Genomic DNA, 21,016 nt, shown 5'->3' on the forward strand with positions numbered 1-21,016 from the left:
TTAGACAGGGTTCAGTGTACAATTAAACCTAAGTCTGGTAATTCAAAAGATTATTACTTCCCAGCAATAATGGATAATGATAAAAATTAGATAAATAAATCTGAATTATTAGCAAAATCATTTGTAAAGGTGGATAGTACAGACAACTTTTATGACAAAGAAAAAAGAGGATGGGAAACAACATTACAGAGAAATATCAAAATACTTCATGATTAAGAAAATAATGAAGATGTAATTCATATAAATTTTTCTTTTTTGAATTAAACAAGGCATTAAAGAAATCTGGGAAAAAACATCCATGGTACAGATCAAATCAGTTATTGCATGCTTAAATAATCTGAGTGATGCAAGTTAGGAAATATTGATAGAGTCTATTACAAGATGTGGGAAGAAGGAGAACTACCAAAGAAATGGAAAGAATAATTAACAAATGTGCAACAGGTTATTGTGATTATTGCACAGAAATGGAGCACATATTCATATATGTGCTATATTCTTATAGAACAAGAATAATTTAACGATAAGGAAATTATTTCTCAATGTTTATAGTTTTTGTTATTTTTAAACTTGTGAAAGAATATAATAGCGGTACTGTAGTTTCTGATCCATACGCCACTCTAGAAGGTGGCGGTAATACACCTAAAAGTTTAATTAAAAAAAAAAAAACAGAAGAAGAAGAAGCGCGTCAAATTTTGTACACAGGGCCACTCGAACGACAGTTTCCATTATTGGAAACGTAAAGTACAAGGTCTGAAAGAAGCGTCGCGAAAATGCCGCTCACGATTACGGTCAGAACGGAAAAGGGATTGAGATTTGAGCTTGAAGTGGAGTGCGATGATACTGTTGAGAGTTTAAAGCTTCGAATAAAGGAGAAAGACGGAACTCCCCCCGGTAGGCCTGAAATCGCTACTAATACACTGCATGATTGTGATTAAAACGGTCATTCAACAGTTACAGATTACTGCCTTACACATAGAAAAACTGCTATCCACCCACTCCTTCAGGTGTTACATGATATTTTTTTTTATGCAAAAGCGCCCTGCTTTCACACAGTCTGCTCTAATCAGTTTGCACGGTTCAGTGGTTCAGTAGGTTTACGTTGTGCGTTTAGTTGCAAGCTCAGCAATCTACCCCAGTGTTGAAGAAGGACAGGTCGTTGAGATATATTTATATTTCGGATTTTCCTGTATTAAAATAAATAACCTGTTATGAATTTCTTGTTCTTTACAGCACGCAGGTCTATACAGGCGTATTTATATATTTCAGGAATTACATATGCAAGTTGTTATGAACAAACTTCATATTCTTGATCATTCTTGAGCTGAGATATGATACTTAAGTCACATCCATTATATATAACTTTGAATATAATTATCAACAGACCCCACAATATTGTCATTTAACATGTGGCAGTGCTTTAAGGATCATTTGCAGGTTTTTTAGGTGAAATCAGTAGAGACTAAAGTCATTACATTTTCTCTTTCCTTATAAATCCTCAGTATTCATCAGATATCCTGAGCTGAATCAACTCAGGATATCTGATAGAAAAAAAGAGATCTTCCAGGAATGGTGATGGAGTTTTCCAGAGATCTGATTGGTCACCGGGCAGTGATTTCATACCTGCTGATCTAACCATTCACAGCAAGACCCTAGCATGGTAACCATGGTTACCATGGCAATCCGAGAAGCGACTGAGCTTTATAGCATAGAAAGTTACGTGGATAAGATGAAATCCTGCTTCGTAGTACAGGCCTCTGGGCGAACACCAAATACACAGGTCACATAATTGCAAGTAGATGTTTTTTGTTTGGTTTTTTTGATGTTTTTTTACAAATTGTAAATGAAAAAGTATTTTCAGTTTTTAGAAATTATTAGCCTTTCTTGACTTTTGGTGCCTGATTTTAACTTTTAGTTTATGTCTGTTTCAGATCAACAGAGAATTATTTTTCAAGGCAGGGAGCTGACGGATGGTCACTGTCTCAGTGACTATAATATCCAACACAGGTCCATTGTAAATGTAACTCTAAGACTGAGAGGAGGATGGCTACCTGAGAAAGGTGATAAAACCCGGAGCAGGGAAGAGCTGTCTAACTTTTAAGTAATTTTAACAACACAGCAGAACAACATCTCAGTGACACCAAGGCCCAGGTTGCTCAAGCGCCACTGAGGAGTAATTTTAGCATGACAAGGAATCCTCAACCAAAAGCACAGAAGAAGTCCTCCAATGAGTCTGTGAGGAAACATCTGCTCAGTGGTGACGGGAGAAAAGTTTTTAAGACGGAGACCTGAGAGAATGTGTTGTACTCATCCCCCTGCACTGAAGATGACAACACAAAATCCAATTTCTACAGTTTTTGTTTTGATACTATATTATGAATTGTAGTTCCTATAAATAAGCAGTTACCATGCTACTTTTAGACCAGTTCAGCTAGGCGGATAGCACACAGTGTGATGAGCCAGTGACACTTTCAGCATTGGCAGCAGTAAAACTTTAAACTCGTTAAATTCTTGAAACAAGTTCATCCTCCTCACCACGTAAAGAACTGTTTAATTTGCACTCTGATGGTAAATAAAGTAGATGGGTTAAGTCCTTTGGCTACATAAAGTTACAAAAATTGAAAAAAAAATATTTTGCACCTCTAGTCAGGAGATGTCAGCACTTGTTATCATGGTAGAGTGGCTCAATGTTTGGTGGTCAAAGTCCATGTCCATGAAACAAACCCGTTTCACTAAAATCACTGTTAGACTAAAATTTTATTTTATTTTTTCATATAATGATGCTTCTTTATCTAAACTTGTGTGTCAAACTTTGGTTGTTTGTTTTTAAAAAAAGAGGGATCTTTGACTGGTTATTATTTTGACTTTCAAAGCAGAGATAAAAATTCCCACCGTACTGCTGTGTACTGTGTATTTGTATTAACTGATATAACAGGTTATTTGCTTGACCAGTTTCTCTGAATTATAATGACCTCTGGATCACCTGGAACTGTGACAGCGGTCACTACCTTTGGTCTCCAGTTCCTTAGACTGAAAGGAGTTAATAACAAGCTGGACTTTGGGCTGCCAGTCTTGACTGGACTGTCGAATTTTGGATGGATACCAAAGAATCAGCGAAATTTCAAACATTTGTTTGTGGATGAGTTCAACAGATGTGTATTAAGCTAACAAAAACAAGGCAACACATCAGATGAATATTGACCAGCACACGTCAGTGAATTTATTCTGTTTGACTTATATGTGAAGCTACATTTCCTCCTGGATCTTTTGATTTGTTTTTGTATTCAACATATGTCTAACATTTCAAATAAACTTCTTTCTCTTCTGGAGTCAGAGAGGAAACAAATTATATTCATATCAGTAATAAAAAACACTGAAGCCTGGTTAATATAACTCTTCATCACGACCACTTTAGCTTCTGGGATTACAGTTATCTTACTATGGCACATTATTTAGCACTTTATAGTTTGTTTTTTTCAACAGATGCAGAGTGGGACATTCACTCAACAGTTTGTTCTAACGAACCTGCAAATTTACCCTTTTTATTATTTTCAAAAGTCTTCGATCATATGTAAAATGGAAATAAAAAGAAAATGCAGTGTTGAAAAAAATCGATGAAAATATGTAATGTTTAGAAGCTTAATTAGATTTATTAGCTAAAAAACTTTTCAGAAAGAAAACCAGAGGGAAATATAATATTTGATTTTCTGAAAAATTGAGATTGTACAGCTGAATGAACTGACCTTATTTGTGTTCCAGGTTTACTCTCAGCAGTGAGATATTCTTTATTAGGTTCAGTATTTATTCATTTTCCATAACATGACGCCCAAAGTGAATGCCCTTTGTTAAAATATCCCTTTATATTTCTGATCTGCTCTTCCATTCTTTCAGAGTCAGTTTAAAATTCACTCAGGGACACTGCTGAGAGTAGTATGGAAGTAGGTTATATAAAGTGTTCTGATGATGCATTTGCTTTATCAGTCATGACACACTTCTCTCTGTCTGGTCCTGTATTTGCGTGGTGTTGGATCGATATCAGATTTTTCAGTGGCACACACTCCAGCCTACATGAGTGTGTCCAGCTGCAGAGCAGGAGGAGCAGGGTAAAGTGGTTCCAGGACATGTCTGCTGTTTGTTGAAACTGAAGTAACACACTGGACTCAGAGGAGCAAAGCAAACTGAAGTATCAATAATTTCGAGCTTGTCTACTTCTCACAGTCTGTCCTCTAACAGCCTGGAACAAAACCTCATCAAATCCACTTGACATGGCTTTCTCCCTCCGCACGGCAAACCTGGACGACTGCAAAGACATCGCACGGATGATCATGGTGAGCACACATGTGGACGCTCATGCAGTCCAGCTGTGTGTGCGATTCATGCAATTTTTCAAAACCACAATGTTGCTGTTATCATTAGATTAGTGAGATATTATCGGATGAACTGTGCTCGCGGTGCTCTACAGTTTCAGTGCAAACAGGTTAATAAACTTTTTACTGTCAGCTGAGGAACAGTGATGTTAGCATGTCCTGATAAATGATGGCAGCTGATGCTATTTATGATTTTCTCCAGGAACTGGCAGAGTATGAAAACCTGGCAGAGCATGTGAAAGTGACCCAGAAAGGTAGTGTTTGTAGTGATGTCTCAGGTTTTTGCCTTAACTGTAAATGTATTATTTTATACTCTTCATAAACATATTAAATCCAAGGTGATATCCCAAAAGAGGTTCAGAGCCAAGTTACTGTAGTTTTTTTGGTTTTTTAAATTTTATATACAGTATTTCTTTCAATTTTGACTTTTTGTTTTTAGTTCAGTTTAGTTTCCGGGGTGGAGTTTCATATTTCACTTTAGTTTTTACTTTTTGAAAATGTTTAGTTTTTGTTGGTTATTTATTATTTTCAGTCTTAGTTTTATTATTTTTCCAATTGTATCGAGAACATATGCCAAAGGCCAGATGTAGGATAATAATTACAGCAAAGTAGGAAAATAATTATAATAAAAAGACAGCATCATTTTAAGAGCAGTTTGCTCTCGTTCTCATAGACACCCAGAGACTCAAGAAACACTGACATCAAAGCTACATCAGGCTAGTACCAAAGAAGCATATAATAAAACTAAGAACATTACTTCTCTCCTTTTTGAAAATAGTTCATGTATTCTGAACCAACCACATTCCCACTTTTCATCGTCTGCATAGCTGCCCTCGCTTCCTCTTTACACTTATTTCACCACCTGTCCTCCTCTCTCTCATTTTCTTCATTCATCATTTCCTCAAACTGTTCCTTCCATCTTCCCAACACCCATCCTTCTCTTTCAACACTTTCTTGCAATTCTTCATTCCACCACTAAGTGTCATTGGCCTCTTTCTTCTGTTCAAAACACCCGTTTACAAACACTCCGTAATGTGTGACCTTAAAATTAGGGTAAAAAAAAAAAACTTTATTTGTCTATGGTAGCTGGGATAGGCTCCATCCAAGGATAAGTGAAAGAGAATAGATGGATGGATGTTTATGTCTGTAATTTCATTTCAGACTTGGAGCAAGATGGCTTTTCCAATAACCCGTTGTTTCATGGGATCATCGCTGAGGTGCCAGAACAGCACAAAACCAAAGAAGGTGATCATGTTACACTCAGTTTTTACACACTGTTTTCACTACACTGATACTAACTATGCCTGTAGGTCAGAGTGAGCACAAAGTCTTTGTTGCTTGTCGGGGAAAGACAATAAGAAACATAGGAAACAGTCACCTTTCTCTTGTTTTTTTATGCTCATGTTCTTGCAAGCAAATTTATTATTCTGTAAACCTTAATAAACCATTATAAAACCTAAACAGGGTACAAAAGTGTTGTAACCCTCCTTTTTAGTTTTTTGCAAGTAAGTTTTATTGCCAAAGTACTTTCTATTGTACATCAGTCTACCTACATAAACACTTCTTATTTGCTTACTTACTCTCTGCTGCCCAGCTGTGCTTTTTCCTCCCATGACACAGGTGTTTTTCCACACAGTCACTGCTGTCCACTATCTGCTGACTTCAAATATCAGAGTCTATACTGAGATGTAGCTACTTATGTCCTGGACCTCATTAATGTCGTGCTCCGCTCTCATCAGCTGCTAGAAAAACTCAATAAATCCACGAACTGTCCAGAACCAATCAGCAGAGAAGTTAGCAGCTAAATTGTTCTGGACTCAGAATCATCAGATTCATCAAGTCACTAGCAGGGGCGGATCTAGAGGGATGGCATGTGCCAGCCTGAAAATGATCTCTTTCCACCCTTAGTGCCACGCTGGTTTTGCATATGACAGTGTTGTTTATTAAAATAAGACAGCATTAACACTTTGAGCCAGGCTACAGTTAACAATGAATATAACTTCTAAAACTGAATATATTGCATAGTGTCCCTGGGCACCAGCAACATGACTCCTGATGTTCTGCTGCCTCCAAGAAACCAAAACCAAAAAAGTAATAGTGGTTAAAATGACCTAACCAGCCTCACCACTGGGAAATGTGAGGTTTTATTTATAAAGTTTGCTGCACATTAACTGTGAGCAGCACCACAAATCGTATAATTTTTTCACTGATGTAAAGGAATGTGTTTACAGTGTAAAGTAAAGCATTATGCCATTAATAATCATTGTGCTAAATATTCAGAGTCATTAACTCAGTGGGAAGGAACGACAAAACAAATATGTTAACTGTAAGCTAGCTCAGACTGATATTTTTCCTCTTTCAGGGCACACAAAGATTGGCTATGCACTTTACTTCTATTCCTACAGCTCCTGGTCAGGCAGAGCCATTTATATGGAGGACCTGTATGTGATGCCTGAGTTCAGAGGTACAGTACAGCCTCTGAGAAGATGTCTCATCATCACTGTATTTGCAGAAAATCTCAAGTAATGCACATGATCTGCCTTTCAGGGACAGGCGTTGGCAAAGCACTAATAAACAAGGCGGCACAGGTGAGTGAAATATGTGTATAATGGAGAAGATAAACCTAAAGAAGATAAACCTTGATAGGAATATCCTGTTTTCAGTATTTGTGAGCAAAAAGTACTAAACAGTGTCTCAGAGGTAGCAGAAAAAAGAACCCTCCATGCTGTATCTCAACTCAGCAGTCATTTCTTCTTGTTTTTGCTCTCCTGTAGCTGGCTCTGGCTGCTGGTTGCCACCAGCTCAACTTCACCGTCCTGGACTGGAACAAACCATCTATGGACTTTTACCTCAGCCAGGGCTGCTTCGATATCACTGCTTCCATGGGCTACCACTGCATGCGCTGCGAGGGGGAGGCGCTGGAGCACCTGGCTCAACTTTAACCCATCCATCATGACCTTGTGACCTTTGTAGCCATAAGGTCAGCCCACGCACTGCAAGGATGGAGCAACACTCAGTGGCTCATTTCCAAAATCGGACAACATGAAGGCCCTACGACTACACAGGCTTTCTGAAGGTCTGTGCACATAGGCTTATTGTGAAACATACATTTAAAAATGTAAACATAGTTATGATATGATAGATATGTCTGTATACACAAAAATGACATAAAATTAGTTTTCCAATTTATTTACAGTTACATTTTGGCTCTCAGGCAGAGGATGTTCCAGTCCTGAGAGGATTTTTACATTAAAGTGTATAACTAGAATAAAGCTAATTATATAAATTTCTCCTGATCATTTTTTTGTGTTATGATACAAATAAGACACATAATTCAGACAGTATCTTCCAATATTTAGTGGCTGTGAGTGGTGGTAAGTAATCAAGTAGAAATATTTTATTATTGTACCTAAGTAGAATTTTCAGGTGTCTGTACTTGATTATTTTTCTGACAATATTTTACTTTCACTCTAAATATTGTAATACAAATATCTCTATTTTCTACTCTCTATATATTCAAAACAGGCTCGCTGCCTTTTGTTTAACACATTTAGAGGAGTTATTTAATGTCATTGAAAACCTTCCAGACATCAACTCAATGTGAACCTGAATGGTATGAACAACTCAACACAGTCCTGTTTCTGTGTCCATCATCCGTAGTTATTGCACATGATGAGATAAAAGAAATAATCATTAAATAATCAAGTGTTTGCGCACATACAGTGGGGCAAAAAAGTATTTAGTCAGCCACCGATTGTGCAAGTTCCCCCACTTAAAATGATGACAGAGGTCAGTAATTTGCACCAGAGGTACACTTCAACTGTGAGAGACAGAATGTGAAAAAAAAATCCATGAATTCACATGGTAGGATTTGTAAAGAATTTATTGGTAAATCAGGGTGGAAAATAAGTATTTGGTCACCTCAAACAAGGAAAATCTCTGGCTCTCACAGACCTGTAACGTCTTCTGTAAGAAGCTTTTCTGTCCCCCACTCGTTACCTGTATGAATGGCACCAGTTTGAACTCATCATCTGTACAAAAGACACCTGTCCACAGCCTCAAACAGTCAGACTCCAAACTCCGCCATGGCCAAGACCAAAGAGCTTTCGAAGGACACCAGGAAAAGTATTGTAGACCTGTCTTTTTGTGTGTGTGTGTGTGTGTGTGTGTGTGTGTGTGTGTGTGTGTGTGTGTGTGTGTGTGTCAGAGTCAGACCTCCTGCTGACCAAAGGGTCATAAACCCAGGAAGCTTACATCAAATGAAACAGAACTTTCAGATAGGATGTATCTACAATAAAACCTCCCCCAGCACAGAGTGGTTGGAGAGGTGGTCAAAGCCAAAGGAATGGCTTTGATCCTACTGCTTGAACTAAGACTGTACAAATTTAAGAAACACAATGGCAACATTCAACAATTAGACTTAACAGTTTAGGTGCCAGATATTCTTTCCTTGTTTGGACCGAATGTTGCAGGAGCTAGCAGACAGATTTTCAGGGGCAGGACAGAAAATAATGGAGGGCATTCAGGCATGCAATCTATCCTCCCCAACATTCCTTTCCGAAAATGCCTTAAAACCTATTGTGGCACACTACCATGTGATGATAAAGCCTGAAAAACTTGAGAGCGTATTAATGTATCTTTCCTGACTTCAAATGGGCTAAACCATTCATGGCAGACAGAATCCGAGGGGGACAAACTGAGCAAATTTCACTATGCCTGGTGCACGGGGAAAAATTATCAATATGCTTTTTGTGACCTTTCTGTTTGGTGGTGTGCTGTGTGATTTTTTTTTTCTAATGTGAAATATGTGCCGTGGCTCCAAAAGGTTGGAAACATTGTGCTTATTTATAGAAAATACAATTCATAATAAAGCATCAGAACAAAAACTGTAGAGATGGGATTTTGTGTTCTCATCTTCAGTGCTGGGTGACAACACACTCTCTCAGTTCTCTGCCTTCAAAAACTTTTCTCCCATCACCACTGAGCAGAAGTTTGGAGGACTTTTTCTGTGCTGGCTTTGGTTTAGGATTTCTTGTTACACTAAAATCAATACACCTGGCATAAAGAGTAGGGAAAAGTTATATCTGGTGTTTGCCCAGTACTACGAAGCAGGATTTCATCTTATCCACATAATTTCAGTACTATGAAGGTCACTTCTTAGATTGCTATGATAACCATGATTACCATGCCATGGTTATGCTGTGAATGGTTAGATCAGCAGGTATGAAATCACTGTCTACTAATCAATCAGATCTCTGGAAAACTGCATTACCATTCCTGGAAGATCCCTCAGACTGCTGTACACGGGCATTAGGGGAGTGGTAAAATTCTATTTTTACATTTATTCGTTACTGTCAGACTGTTCAACACCACTACAAGGTTCTTTTAAATTTAATGAGAAGCATTAGATTTTCACTTACACATTCTGCATTTTTATCTTTCCTGACTTCAAATGGGCTAAACCTTATAAAGACATTAGGTCTTTTCCAGGCTTACAGACCAAAGCACTTACAGCACATACTTTTAATACTATATTATGCTGCAGTGCTTTTCCTCTTATAGACATTCCTGTGTTGCTTTCAGTCTTTCTGTATTGTGTGTTCAACCTTTTTATTAATCAAAATTAAAATTCAAAGGACAATCCAGAAACATTGAGGCTGGGATACTTTTCCGTTTCTACAGGAAGACTTAATGGAATCATTTCGCAGACTCTTTGCTGTAAAATGATTCAGCGCGCAGTTTGTGCAATTTGTCAACTGAATGTCACCCACACCAGCTCATGGCTTATTAAACACACACAGAAAACACAATAGACTGCTTAGTGAAAAAGCACAGGCACACATTTGCTAATTAGTAATTAAGTGTCAAAGTACAGTAGAGGTCCAAACTGTTTTTAAACCAAGGTGTAAAAATGTGTTTAATATAAAAATCTGTTTAATGAAGCCACATGCATCAATTCTATTTAAATGAACATCTCCCTTCATGACAACTGTATGTGATTTCGTTTTCTAACTCACTAGTTTAAAGTTCAGGGGTGCAGTGACTTTGACCAACAGGAGGGGGATACCTGTATCTGCTAGTATCTGCCTTTTGGAGAATTTATCAGACAAATTACATGTCTTGCTTTATAGGTAATTGCGATTTTATTTATTTTTTTATACATTTTTTATGATTTGGCATGCAAGTATGGCTAGTATGGCTATTTTATTTGATATTCTGAGATGATTTAGCTCAGGATATCAAATCAACACTAATGATTTATTAGGAAAAGGAAAAAGGAATAACTTTAGTATCTATTGATTTTACTTAGAATTTGCAAATGATCCCTAAAGCACTGCAACCTGTTATATAATAATAATGGATTGGATTTATATAGCGCTTTTCAATGCCACTATTCATTGGTAAATGGCCTGCATTTGTATAGCGCTTTTCTAGTCATTAAGGACCCCAAAGCGCTTTACACTACATTCAGTCATTCACCCATTTGCGATAGCAAGCTACAGTGTAGCCACAGCTGCCCTGGGGCGCACTGACAGAGGCGAGGCTGCCGGACACCGGCGCCACCGGGTCCTCTGACCACCACCAGTAGGCAAACATGGGGTTAGTATCTTGGCCAAGGATATTTGGCATGCAGCCTGGGATCGAACCACCGACCTTCAGATTAGTGGCTGACCTGCTCTGCCACCTGAGCTACAGCCCCCATTCGCTCTCACATTCACACACTGGTGGAGGCAAGCTGCCCTGCGGCAGACTGACAGAAGCGAGGCTGCCATATTGCGCCATCGGCCCCTCTGGTAGGGTAAAGTGTCTTGCCCAAGGACACAACAACCAGGACAGAGAGCCCAGGGATCGAAGCGGCGACCTTCCGGTTACAGATGCGCTTCCCAACCCCCTGAGCCACGGTCGCTGAGAATATTATGGGGCCTGTTGATAAAAATTTAATAGATTTCCTTTCATCAAATTATATTCCAAGTCATATATAAGTCATATATATATATCCAAGAAGGTATTGGAACCGGAGAATGAACGTTTTGCGGTGCTGAAAGTGCTTGCATTTGATGCGGTACTTGGATTGTTTTGCCACGAGTTCCCGGCATGCAATGCGCGAAAGTCACGTGGTCTGTCAATCTCTATTAGATTTCTTCTTCGTCTTCTTCTGTTTTACTGGCAGTTGGCGACCCATTTAATTAGAGCAGGTAGCTGTACTGTCCTCTAGTGGAAGAGAATGTAATTGTTCTGCCCATTACTCAAGCTGGTTGCTTAGAGTAGACAGCACACAGTGTGAAGAGCCAGTGACACTTTCTGCTTTGGAAGCAGTAAAACTTTAAACTCTTTGAACTCTCAAAACAAGTTCATGCTCCTCACCACATGAACAACGGTTTAATTTGCAGTGTAGTGATTTTAAAAAAAAAGATGAGTTGTTGGGTTACTAAAAGTTAGAAAAAACCTTTTTGTTTGTTTTTTGTGTTTTGTTTTTATTTAGCACCTGTAGTTAGGAGATGTCAGCACTTGTTATCATGGTAGGGTGGCTCACTGTTTGGTGGATAAAGCCCATCTTCATGAAACAAATCCCTCACTGTTAGACTAAGATTGTATTTTAATTTTTTTCATATGATGATACTACTTTACCTAAACTTGAGTGTCAAATGTTTTGTTTTAGTGTTCAACATAAATCTAACATTTCAAATACTCTTTATAGATAGATCAATCAGGTTTAATCATTCGTTTTCTGTAGTATGAACCCCCAAGTGAATGCCTTTTGTTAAAAGATCCTTTAACAATTCTGATCTGCTCTTCTATTCTTTCAAGTTCAGTTTAAAATTCACTCAAGGACACTGCTGAGAGTAGTATGGAAGTAGGTTGGAGTCTATCCCAGTTGCCATGGGGCGCAAAGCAGGTACGCCACAGACACAAGCATTCACATCTGCATCCAATTTTAGAATCACCATTTAACCTAACTAACTAAATGTCTTTAGACTGTGGGAGGATACCTGGAGATAACCCACACAGTATTAAATCAGTGGTTTGTAGAACCACCTTTACCAGCAATAACTTTAAGTAAGTTTACTCTATGACTCTATTGCGCCCACTCTTCTTTACGACGGTGCTTCAGTTCATTGTGGTTTGCGGACATAAGTGCCTTGAGGCACTTGTTGTGATTTGGCGCTATATGAATAAAATTGAATTGAATTGACATTGTTTATGCACAGCACTTAAGTAAGATTGAGGTCTTTACTTTGCCTGGGCCATTGCAACACAACACGCTTTTCAAGCTACTCTGCTATAAACTCACTAATTGCAAATTGTGGAACCAGGACTGAGAATAAAATCATGAAAAGAAAATGAGCAAACAACAAAACACACACACACACACACACACACACACACACAAAATAACATTAACTCATATGGTTTCAAAATGATGTTTTCAAAAGGAAGTTTTTCATATGTATTTATTATTTTTAGCTACACACCCCAAAATTCAGTATTTAACGAATAAGGCCATTTTAGGAAAAGTCAGAAAATGAAACGATGGGATTTTGTTTAAACGGAGTTGCAGAATGTTTGGATTGCCAAGTGGGTCAAAATCACTCGGTGTTCTTTCATGATTAACAATGGAGAACAAAAACATTCAGTAAGAGCAAACTAAAGTATCCAATATTTGGATTAATCCGCCCACCCACAATGTCCAACCAAGATAAAGAGCTCACCTACTTCTTAAGTAGTCCGTCCTCTAACAGACTGGAGCAAAACCTCATTGCATCCACTTGACATGGACTTCTCCATCCGCACGGCAAACCTGGATGACTGCAAGGACATCATGCGGATGATCATGGTGAGCTGACACATCCTCACTCATGCAGCCCAGCTGTGTGTGTGATCAGAGGTGGGTAGTGATGAGTTAGCTACACTCAAGTAAGTTTTGGAAAAAAAAAAACTTTTAAAAGTACTTTTATTGCACCATACTTTTTACTTGAGTACATTTGTGAAGAAGAAACATTACTTTTACTCCACTATATTTGGCAATATTTGACTCATTACTTTTCTTTTACACATTAGATCAGTCTTTTCCAAACTGTGGTACGCGGGCTCTCTCTGGTAGTACGTGGGTGTAAACATACACGGCAGACCCAGTGGCATTTTGATGCTTTTTATTAAAGCTTTGACGGTTGCTGTCCACAATACTCACAGAGCTGCAGCTCTCCCGCTGCCCGCTCAACATAACACCAACAACCCAACCACAGGACCCAGTACAATATTTAATTCGGCGGGGCGTGATTGCGGATGCCGTGCAGGTGCGTCCGCCTCCTCTGCACGGCACCGCAGGCCACGCCCCGCCACAGTGGGGAATCTACAAATTTTTTTGAGATTAAATAATATACCATTGTGGAGGTTGTTAAAATCCCCCAATTCTTTTGATCTTTGGGCTGAAGGAAGGACAATACTCGGTGTATAAATGCTCAATCAACAATTATTTTATTCCATACAATTCAACACTTTATGAGCATACACCATCCGGATGGGGAGACATGCATGAAGAGGGTCACAGCAAATCTCAAAATGGTGGAGGGTTACTCAAACTCTTATAGCCTCTGGTGGCCCCCACCTAGTCGTAAAAACCTAAACATCCACATTCTTTCTCTCTTACAGCGCCTAAGTGACGGCCTTGGCTCCCTGTTTTATCTTCTCCTTATGAGATGGGGCAGAAAACCTCTCCGGTATGCTCTGTTCTCTTCTAATCAGACAAATAAGGCCATAACTCTCTGTATTTCTTATAACTCAGCAGTATAATGCATCATAAAACAATATCATTCATTCACAATAAATCAGCAGTCTAATGTAATACAAATCAGTTTAATAAATCTAATAGTTATCACCTCTTCAGGAGAATAATGCAAACTAAAACTACATAATAGTCTCACAATCTTTAATTAGGGGTGTAACGTGGCATAAGATAATATAATAATCTCACAAGGTATACAACGACAACACGTGAGTTCCTGAGGCTCTTCTGGGAGCCAGAGTCAACCAGAAAACGTCTCCCCGAGCGTGAGTCCTCTATGAAGAGCAGCCTTTCCTTATTGCCAGCGGTCACGGATAGGGTTGCCAACCGTCCCTTTAAAAACGGAATCGTCCCGTATTGAGCTAATAAGGGACGCACTTTGTCCCGTAATACAGTGAGAATCAAAAGTAGTCTATAAATGTTAATGGAATTAACGCTTTGTTTGAAAACATAATTCCCAGCCCCTCTCCTGCTTTGTGACCAATGAACTGACAGCACACTTATGACAATTCGAGTATGACAATTCAGATTTGTTTCCAACAGGGAAACAAATGCCGACACTGCGGTGCAAGTCTCAGACGACAGTACACCTAAAGCTGGGCAGACACTGCGATTTTTTTCAGTCACATTATTCAGCTCCTGCTCAAACTGCACGATTGACTCGCAGGGGTTAGAAGTTGGTAGGTCACGATGCAGGGTCTCACACTATACCACCCGATGCTCTGATGCGACCTGAGTGCTCACACTGTGCCTCCTTAAAATGAAGGTTATAACAGAAATTCTGTCACTCGCTCGCTCGCTCTCTCTCCCTCTCTGTCTTTCACTCACACAGACACACCACCACCATCAACTTTGCTAAATTGCTAATGAAAAACACTGGTCAGGCAGCTGTTGTAGCGGTAGACTACTGTTCCCATAAGGCTGTGTGTGGGGGGAGCTTCCGGGTTACGAGTAAAGTTGGAACACATCACCCGAACACGCTGCGTCCAGTGTCATCATTTATACGTGGTGTCAGAAGTGCGAACGGCGGTCTCCACAGTTTTTTTTTCTTCTTCTTTTTCGAGTACAGTACTGTGCAGTTAACTGCGACAGAAGTTTTCGCATCGGTAACCCGAACAAGACCGGCATGCAGGTGAAGCGTGGCCGAGGCTGTGACCGGCGCTAGCAACAGGGCGCGTGCGCGCGCGCGGTCGAGCACGAGCTTCACATGTCGGAAGGAGGAGACGAGGTCGGCGCACCGGAAAGCTTGGATTCTGAACGCGAGGAAGCCAGGGATCCACACGTCACGATGGCGACCACGGTACAAATAACACCCCCAGAAACATTTGACTTTTCTCATCCTGCCGAATGGCCAAAGTGGATCAGAAGGTTCGAAAGATTTCGCATTGCAACTGCTCTTGATAACAAATCAGACGAGTATCAAGTTAATGCACTCCTGTACGCTATGGGAGACGCTGCTGATGATGTTTTGGCAGTTTTACCACTGTGCGATGCAGATAAAAAGAAATATGCAACTGTCAAAGAGGCATTTGACAAACATTACGTAGGAAAACATAACGTAATTTTTGAAAGAGCACAGTTTAACTCCAGACGGCAACAGGAAGGGGAAAGTACAGAGTCGTTCATCACTGCTGTGCACAAACTTGCAGAAAATTGTGCATTTGGAGCACTCAAAGACGAACTCATAAGGGACAGAATTGTAGTTGGCATAAAAGACAAAAGACTGTCCGAGCTGCTGCAAATGGACTCAGAGTTGACTCTTGCTAAAGCCATTGAGAAAGTTAGGCAGAGCGAAACGGTAAAGAAACAACAATCAATACTTCACAGCAGCGCAGCAGTGGAGAAAACACTGAACATGGACACAATACGGACAAATACAACACGCGGGAAAACGCAGACGTGGCAAAAGAAAGAACAAAAGCCAATCAAGCAAAGCGGAAAGGAATGTGGCCGCTGTGGTCGCAAGAACAAACACTCATGGAAAGAATGTCCAGCCAAAGAGGTACAGTGTCGAAAATGTCAGAAAAAAGGGCACTTTGATGCGGTCTGTCGCAGTAGTGAAGCTACAGCGCTACGCGAAGTGACAGAAAATCCGAAAGATGCAGACAGCGAGGATTGTGTGTTCTTGAGTGAAGTAGAGACTGGGAGGTCACAGCCCTGGGTGCAAAAGGTCAAGTTAAATGAGGAAAATGTATATTTTAAACTTGACACAGGGGCGGATGTTACATCTATTCCAGAGGGTTTGTAAAGTCCAGACAGGGATGGTAAGCTGCAGAGACCCAGAAAGAAGTTACTAGGGCCGGGCAGTAACCCACTCAATGTTAAAGGCTGCTTCGAGGCACAGCTAGCAGTGAAAGGGCGCAGTGTTTCTCAAGACGTCTACCTTGTGTCAGGTCTAGTACAGCCACTGCTAAGCAGGCCAGCGTGTGAGGCTCTGGGTCTTGTGTACAGAGTAAGCACAGTAACGGAATCGGTGACAAATTTCAGGGCAGCATACCCAGACGTTTTTAAAGGTTTAGGCGTGCTGAGGGAGCCTTATCACATTGAGATAGAGCAAGGAGCTGTACCAATAGCCTTATCTGCCCCACGACGTGTTCCTCTTCCCCTCAGAGATGCAGTGAGAAATGAGCTGCACAGAATGGAAGAAATGGGTGTTGTCTCCAAAGTCACTGAGCCTACAGAGTGGTGTTCTGGCATGGTAGTGGTCCCCAGACCAGCAGGAAAGCCCCCCAGAATATGTGTGGACCTCACACCCCTGAACACAGTAGTCAAAAGAGAAAGACACATCCTCCCAGCAGTAGATCAAACACTAGCGATGATGAAAGATGCTAAAGTGTTCACAAAGCTCGACGCCCGGTCTGGATTCTGGCAAATTCCGCTCACGCCAGAGTCAAGGCCACTCACTACCTTCATCACGCCTTTTGGAAGGTTTCAGTTCAACCGCCTTCCTTTTGGCATTGCATCAGCGCCGGAACATTTCCAAAGGCGAATGTCACAGATGCTGGAAGATTTTGAAGGGGCAATTTGTCACGCCGATGATGTGCTTGTATATGGCAGAGACAGGCAGGAGCACGACCAGAGGTTGCACTGTGTGCGCCAAATGTTTCAGAAGGAGGGTCTCACTCTGAATGAGAAGTGTGAGTTTGCTAAAAGTCAAATAATCTTTGTGGGACACAAAGTGTCAGCAAAAGGCATTGAGGCTGATCCCAACAAGATAACAGCAATCCAGCAGCTGCCGCAGCCTCAGAGCGTGGAAGATGTGCGCCGTCTCATGGGCATGGCCAACTATTTTGCCAAGTTTATGCCACAACTAGCCACAATCACCACACCATTAAAGGAACTGCTAAAAGACAGAAACGAGTGGATATGGGCGGAGCCACAGGAAACAGCATTTAGGAGACTAAAAGGGATATTAAGCTCTCCAGAAGTGCTCGCTCAGTACTCCAACTCAGCAGATACACGAGTCGCTGCAGATGCTTCGTCATACGGTGTCGGGGCTGTTCTCACTCAGAAACAGTCTGACAACTCCTGGCGACCGGTCACATATATCTCAAGAGGTCTCACAGACACAGAGAAACGCTACGCGCAGATAGAAAAGGAGGCGCTCGCTGTAACGTGGGTGTGTGAACGACTGTCATCTTACCTCATGGGCCTACAGTTCACTCTAATCACAGATCACAAACCCCTGGTCCCTCTTCTGAGCACAAGAGGCCTGGACGACCTGCTTCCACGCATCCTGAGATTCCGCCTCAGGCTGCTGCGCTTTACTTTCACCATTGTCCATGTTCCAGGGAAAAACCTTGTCACTGCTGATGCTCTCTCACGAGCACCGCTGGCAGGGCCTCCTTCTGCTGGGGATCTTCAGCTGGAAAAAGAGGTGGAGGTTTTCGTGGACGGTGTAGTTTCCCATCTCCCAGCAACAGATAAAAGGTTGGAGGAGATTAAGTTGGCGCAGGAAATGGATGACCTGTGTAGAAAGGTGGTGTATCAATGTGGGACAGGCTGGCCAGAAAAAGGTAAACTAGATCCAGAGTTAAAGGGGTACTGGCAATACAGAATGGACTTCAATCTAGTCCATGGTCTTCTCATGAAAGGGGAGAGACTTGTGCTGCAGACAGGAAGATACTGCCAGCACCGGAAACGTGCTCGTCATCTCCAAGCATGAAGTAAGGAGAGCCTTCAAAAGAGTGAACACCAGGAAAGCAGCAGGACCAGACGGCATCCCAGGTCGTATCCTAAGAGACTGCGCATACCAGCTAGCTCCTGTGTTCACTGAGATATTCAACATCTCTTTATCTCAGTCGGTGATCCCCACATGCTTCAAAGAGTCCATCATTGTTCCTGTCCCGAAGAAACCCCACCCTGCTTCTCTCAATGACTATCGCCCTGTAGCCCTCACCTCAGTAGTGATGAAGTGCTTTGAACGCCTGGTCAGAGACTTCATCATTTCTTCACTACCAGACACACTGGACCCACTACAGTTCGCTTACCGTCCAAATCGTTCCACAGACGATGCCATCTCTCATCTCCTCCACACATCACTCACTCACTTGGACACTAGAAGGGGGAATTATGTTAAAATGCTCTTCATAGACTACAGCTCTGCATTTAACACCATAATTCCCTCCACACTCACCACCAAGCTGGAGCATCTGGGACTCAGCTCATCTATGTGTCAGTGGATCTCCAACTTCCTAACTGGCAGACCACAGGCAGTAAGGATGGGCGGACATGTCTCAGCCTCCACCACTCTCAGCACTGGAGCCCCCCAGGGGTGTGTTCTGAGCCCCCTGCTGTACTCTTTGTACACATATGACTGTGTGGCCACTACCAGCTCCACCACCATCATCAAGTTTGCTGACGACACCGTCGTGGTGGGCCTGATCTCTGATAACAACGAGACGGCCTACCTGAAGGAGATTAGGAATCTGGAGAACTGGTGCCAGAGGAACAACCTCCTTCTAAACGTCAGCAAGACAAAGGAGCTGATAGTGGACTTCAGCACTAAGCAGGAGAGGAACTACCAGACCCCCGTCATCAACGAGTGCCCAGTGGAGAGAGTGGACAGCTTCAAATACCTCGGAGTTCACATCACGCAGGACCTGTCATGGTCCTGTCACATCAACACCGTGGTGAAAAAGGCCCGACAGCGTCTCTACCACCTCAGACGCTTGAGAGACTTCCAACTGCCCTCCAAGGTGCTCAGGAACTTTTACTCGTGCACCATAGAGAGCATCCTGGCGGGAAACATCTTAACCTGGTTCGGGAACAGCACCATGCAGGACAGACGAGCTCTACAGAGGGTTGTGCGGTCAGCTGAGCGCACCATCCGCTCCGAGCTCCCTGACCTGCACTCAATCTACAGCAGGCGGTGCTGGACCAAGGCCAGGAAGATCGTGAAGGACCTCAGCCATCCCAACAACAGACTGTTCTCTCTGCTGAGGTCAGGAAAGCGATTCCGCTCCCTGAAGACCAACACAGAGAGACTGAGGAGGAGCTTCTTCCCGCAGGCGATACGGTCTCTCAATCACACCACCACACAGTACTGACCCACACATATGGTTCTTACACACACACTGGACTTTCTGGACTTTGGTTTTGCACAACACTGGTCACTATATTCTTCATTTCCGGTTAATACTTGTACAGCTGCTGTTATTGTGTATATATTTATTTATATTTAGATTTCTTCATACATTCTTATATAGTTCTATATTGTGTATTTTGTTGTACAGTTATTTTATTTTCAACTTTAATTTATATATTTTATCTTATTCCTTCCCAGTTAAATTTACCCTTCATTCTAATTTGTGTTGTACAGTTATTTCATTTTAACCTTAATTTATATTTTATTCCTTCCTAGTTAAATTTACCCTTTTTAATTTTTCATATTTATTTCCTATCTTATTCATAGCCTTTTCCTTTTTTGTTTTCTTTAGGTCACGAGCAGTTGTCCAAGCATTTCACTACATATCGTACTGTGTATGACTGTGTACGTGACAAATAAAAATTTGAATTTGAATTTGAATTTGAATTTGATACCACCTCAAATGAGAGCGGAGGTTTTGTCACGTTTGCATGAAGGCCACCAGGGCGTTTCAAAATGCAGGGCCAGAGCAAAAGAGTCTGTGTGGTGGCCGGGCATCTCAACCCAAATACGTCAAATGGTAGACAGGTGCGAAACATGTCAAAAACATAGGTTACAGTGCCGTGAACCAATGCTGGCAACTCCTGTTCCCGACCGCCCATGGCAAAAAGTCGGCATGGATCTGTTCGAGTGGTCAAAGAAACACTTCCTGCTGATTATTCATTTTTTCTCAAGGTACATTGAGATAGCTGAACTGAGACACACAACTGCAGAGGTCACTATTAATGCTGTAAAAGAAGCCTTTGCAAGACATGGTGTTGCCAAGACTGTGGTATCGGATAACGGGCCGCAATTTTCATCAGAACAGTTCAAGCACTTTGCCAAAGAGTACCAGTTCACACATGAAACGAGCAGCCCCAGGTACCCCCAAGCCAACGGGGAGGCAGAACGCGCTGTTCGTACCATTAAAGACTTGTGGAAAAAGGACTGTGACTACACCAGAGCACTGCTAGCGTACAGGGCCACCCCACTGGAACATGGGCTCTCGCCGGCGCAGTTGCTTATGGGGAGACACCTGTGGACCACGCTGCCACAAGCTGTGGCAAAGCTGGTGCCAAAGTGGCCTGACCTACAGGTTTTTCGCAAAAAAGATGAGGAGGGGAGGCGTGAGCAGGCAAAACACTACAACCGCAGACATAGAGTCAGACCGCTTCCGGAACTATCGTCAGGACAGAAAGTGTGGCGCGATATGGCAGCCTCGCTTCTGTCAGTCTGCCGCAG

The 21,016-nt window shown here is 41.6% G+C and overlaps 2 protein-coding genes across 2 annotated transcripts in view; both read left to right on the plus strand.

Annotated features, from left to right (window-relative positions):
• Positions 1 to 3,990: 3,990 nt before the first annotated feature.
• LOC146636469 (thialysine N-epsilon-acetyltransferase-like) lies at positions 3,991 to 7,573 on the plus strand. The gene is made up of 6 exons (XM_085349531.1): positions 3,991 to 4,325; positions 4,567 to 4,618; positions 5,526 to 5,609; positions 6,727 to 6,828; positions 6,912 to 6,952; positions 7,139 to 7,573. The coding sequence occupies exons 1-6, from the start codon at positions 4,263 to 4,265 to the stop codon at positions 7,304 to 7,306; spliced, it is 510 nt and encodes a 169-aa protein (XP_085205657.1). The 5' UTR covers positions 3,991 to 4,262; the 3' UTR covers positions 7,307 to 7,573.
• Positions 7,574 to 13,074: 5,501 nt separating this feature from the next.
• Positions 13,075 to 21,016, plus strand: part of LOC146636470 (thialysine N-epsilon-acetyltransferase-like) — a 31,054-nt gene continuing 23,112 nt past the window's right edge. Inside the window, exon 1 of the mRNA XM_085349532.1 lies at positions 13,075 to 13,200. Coding sequence (XP_085205658.1) covers positions 13,138 to 13,200 — 63 coding nt within the window. The 5' untranslated portion in view covers positions 13,075 to 13,137. The remainder of the gene's footprint in view (positions 13,201 to 21,016) is intronic.

The sequence above is a fragment of the Diplotaxodon limnothrissa genome, linkage group LG3 (genome assembly GCF_057381915.1).
Source record: "Diplotaxodon limnothrissa isolate DT_005_m linkage group LG3, D_limnothrissa_male_GT1.1, whole genome shotgun sequence".
Classification (NCBI taxonomy): Eukaryota; Metazoa; Chordata; class Actinopteri; order Cichliformes; family Cichlidae; genus Diplotaxodon; species Diplotaxodon limnothrissa.

Excerpts from the sequence above, each read along its gene's own strand:
- LOC146636469 (XM_085349531.1), top strand. The coding sequence starts at position 4,263 with ATGGCTTTCTCCCTCCGCACGGCAAACCTGGACGACTGCAAAGACATC. Across the intron at positions 4,326-4,566 it reads ACATCGCACGGATGATCATG|GAACTGGCAGAGTATGAAAA; the intron begins GTGAGCACACAT and ends GATTTTCTCCAG. Across the intron at positions 4,619-5,525 it reads TGTGAAAGTGACCCAGAAAG|ACTTGGAGCAAGATGGCTTT; the intron begins GTAGTGTTTGTA and ends ATTTCATTTCAG.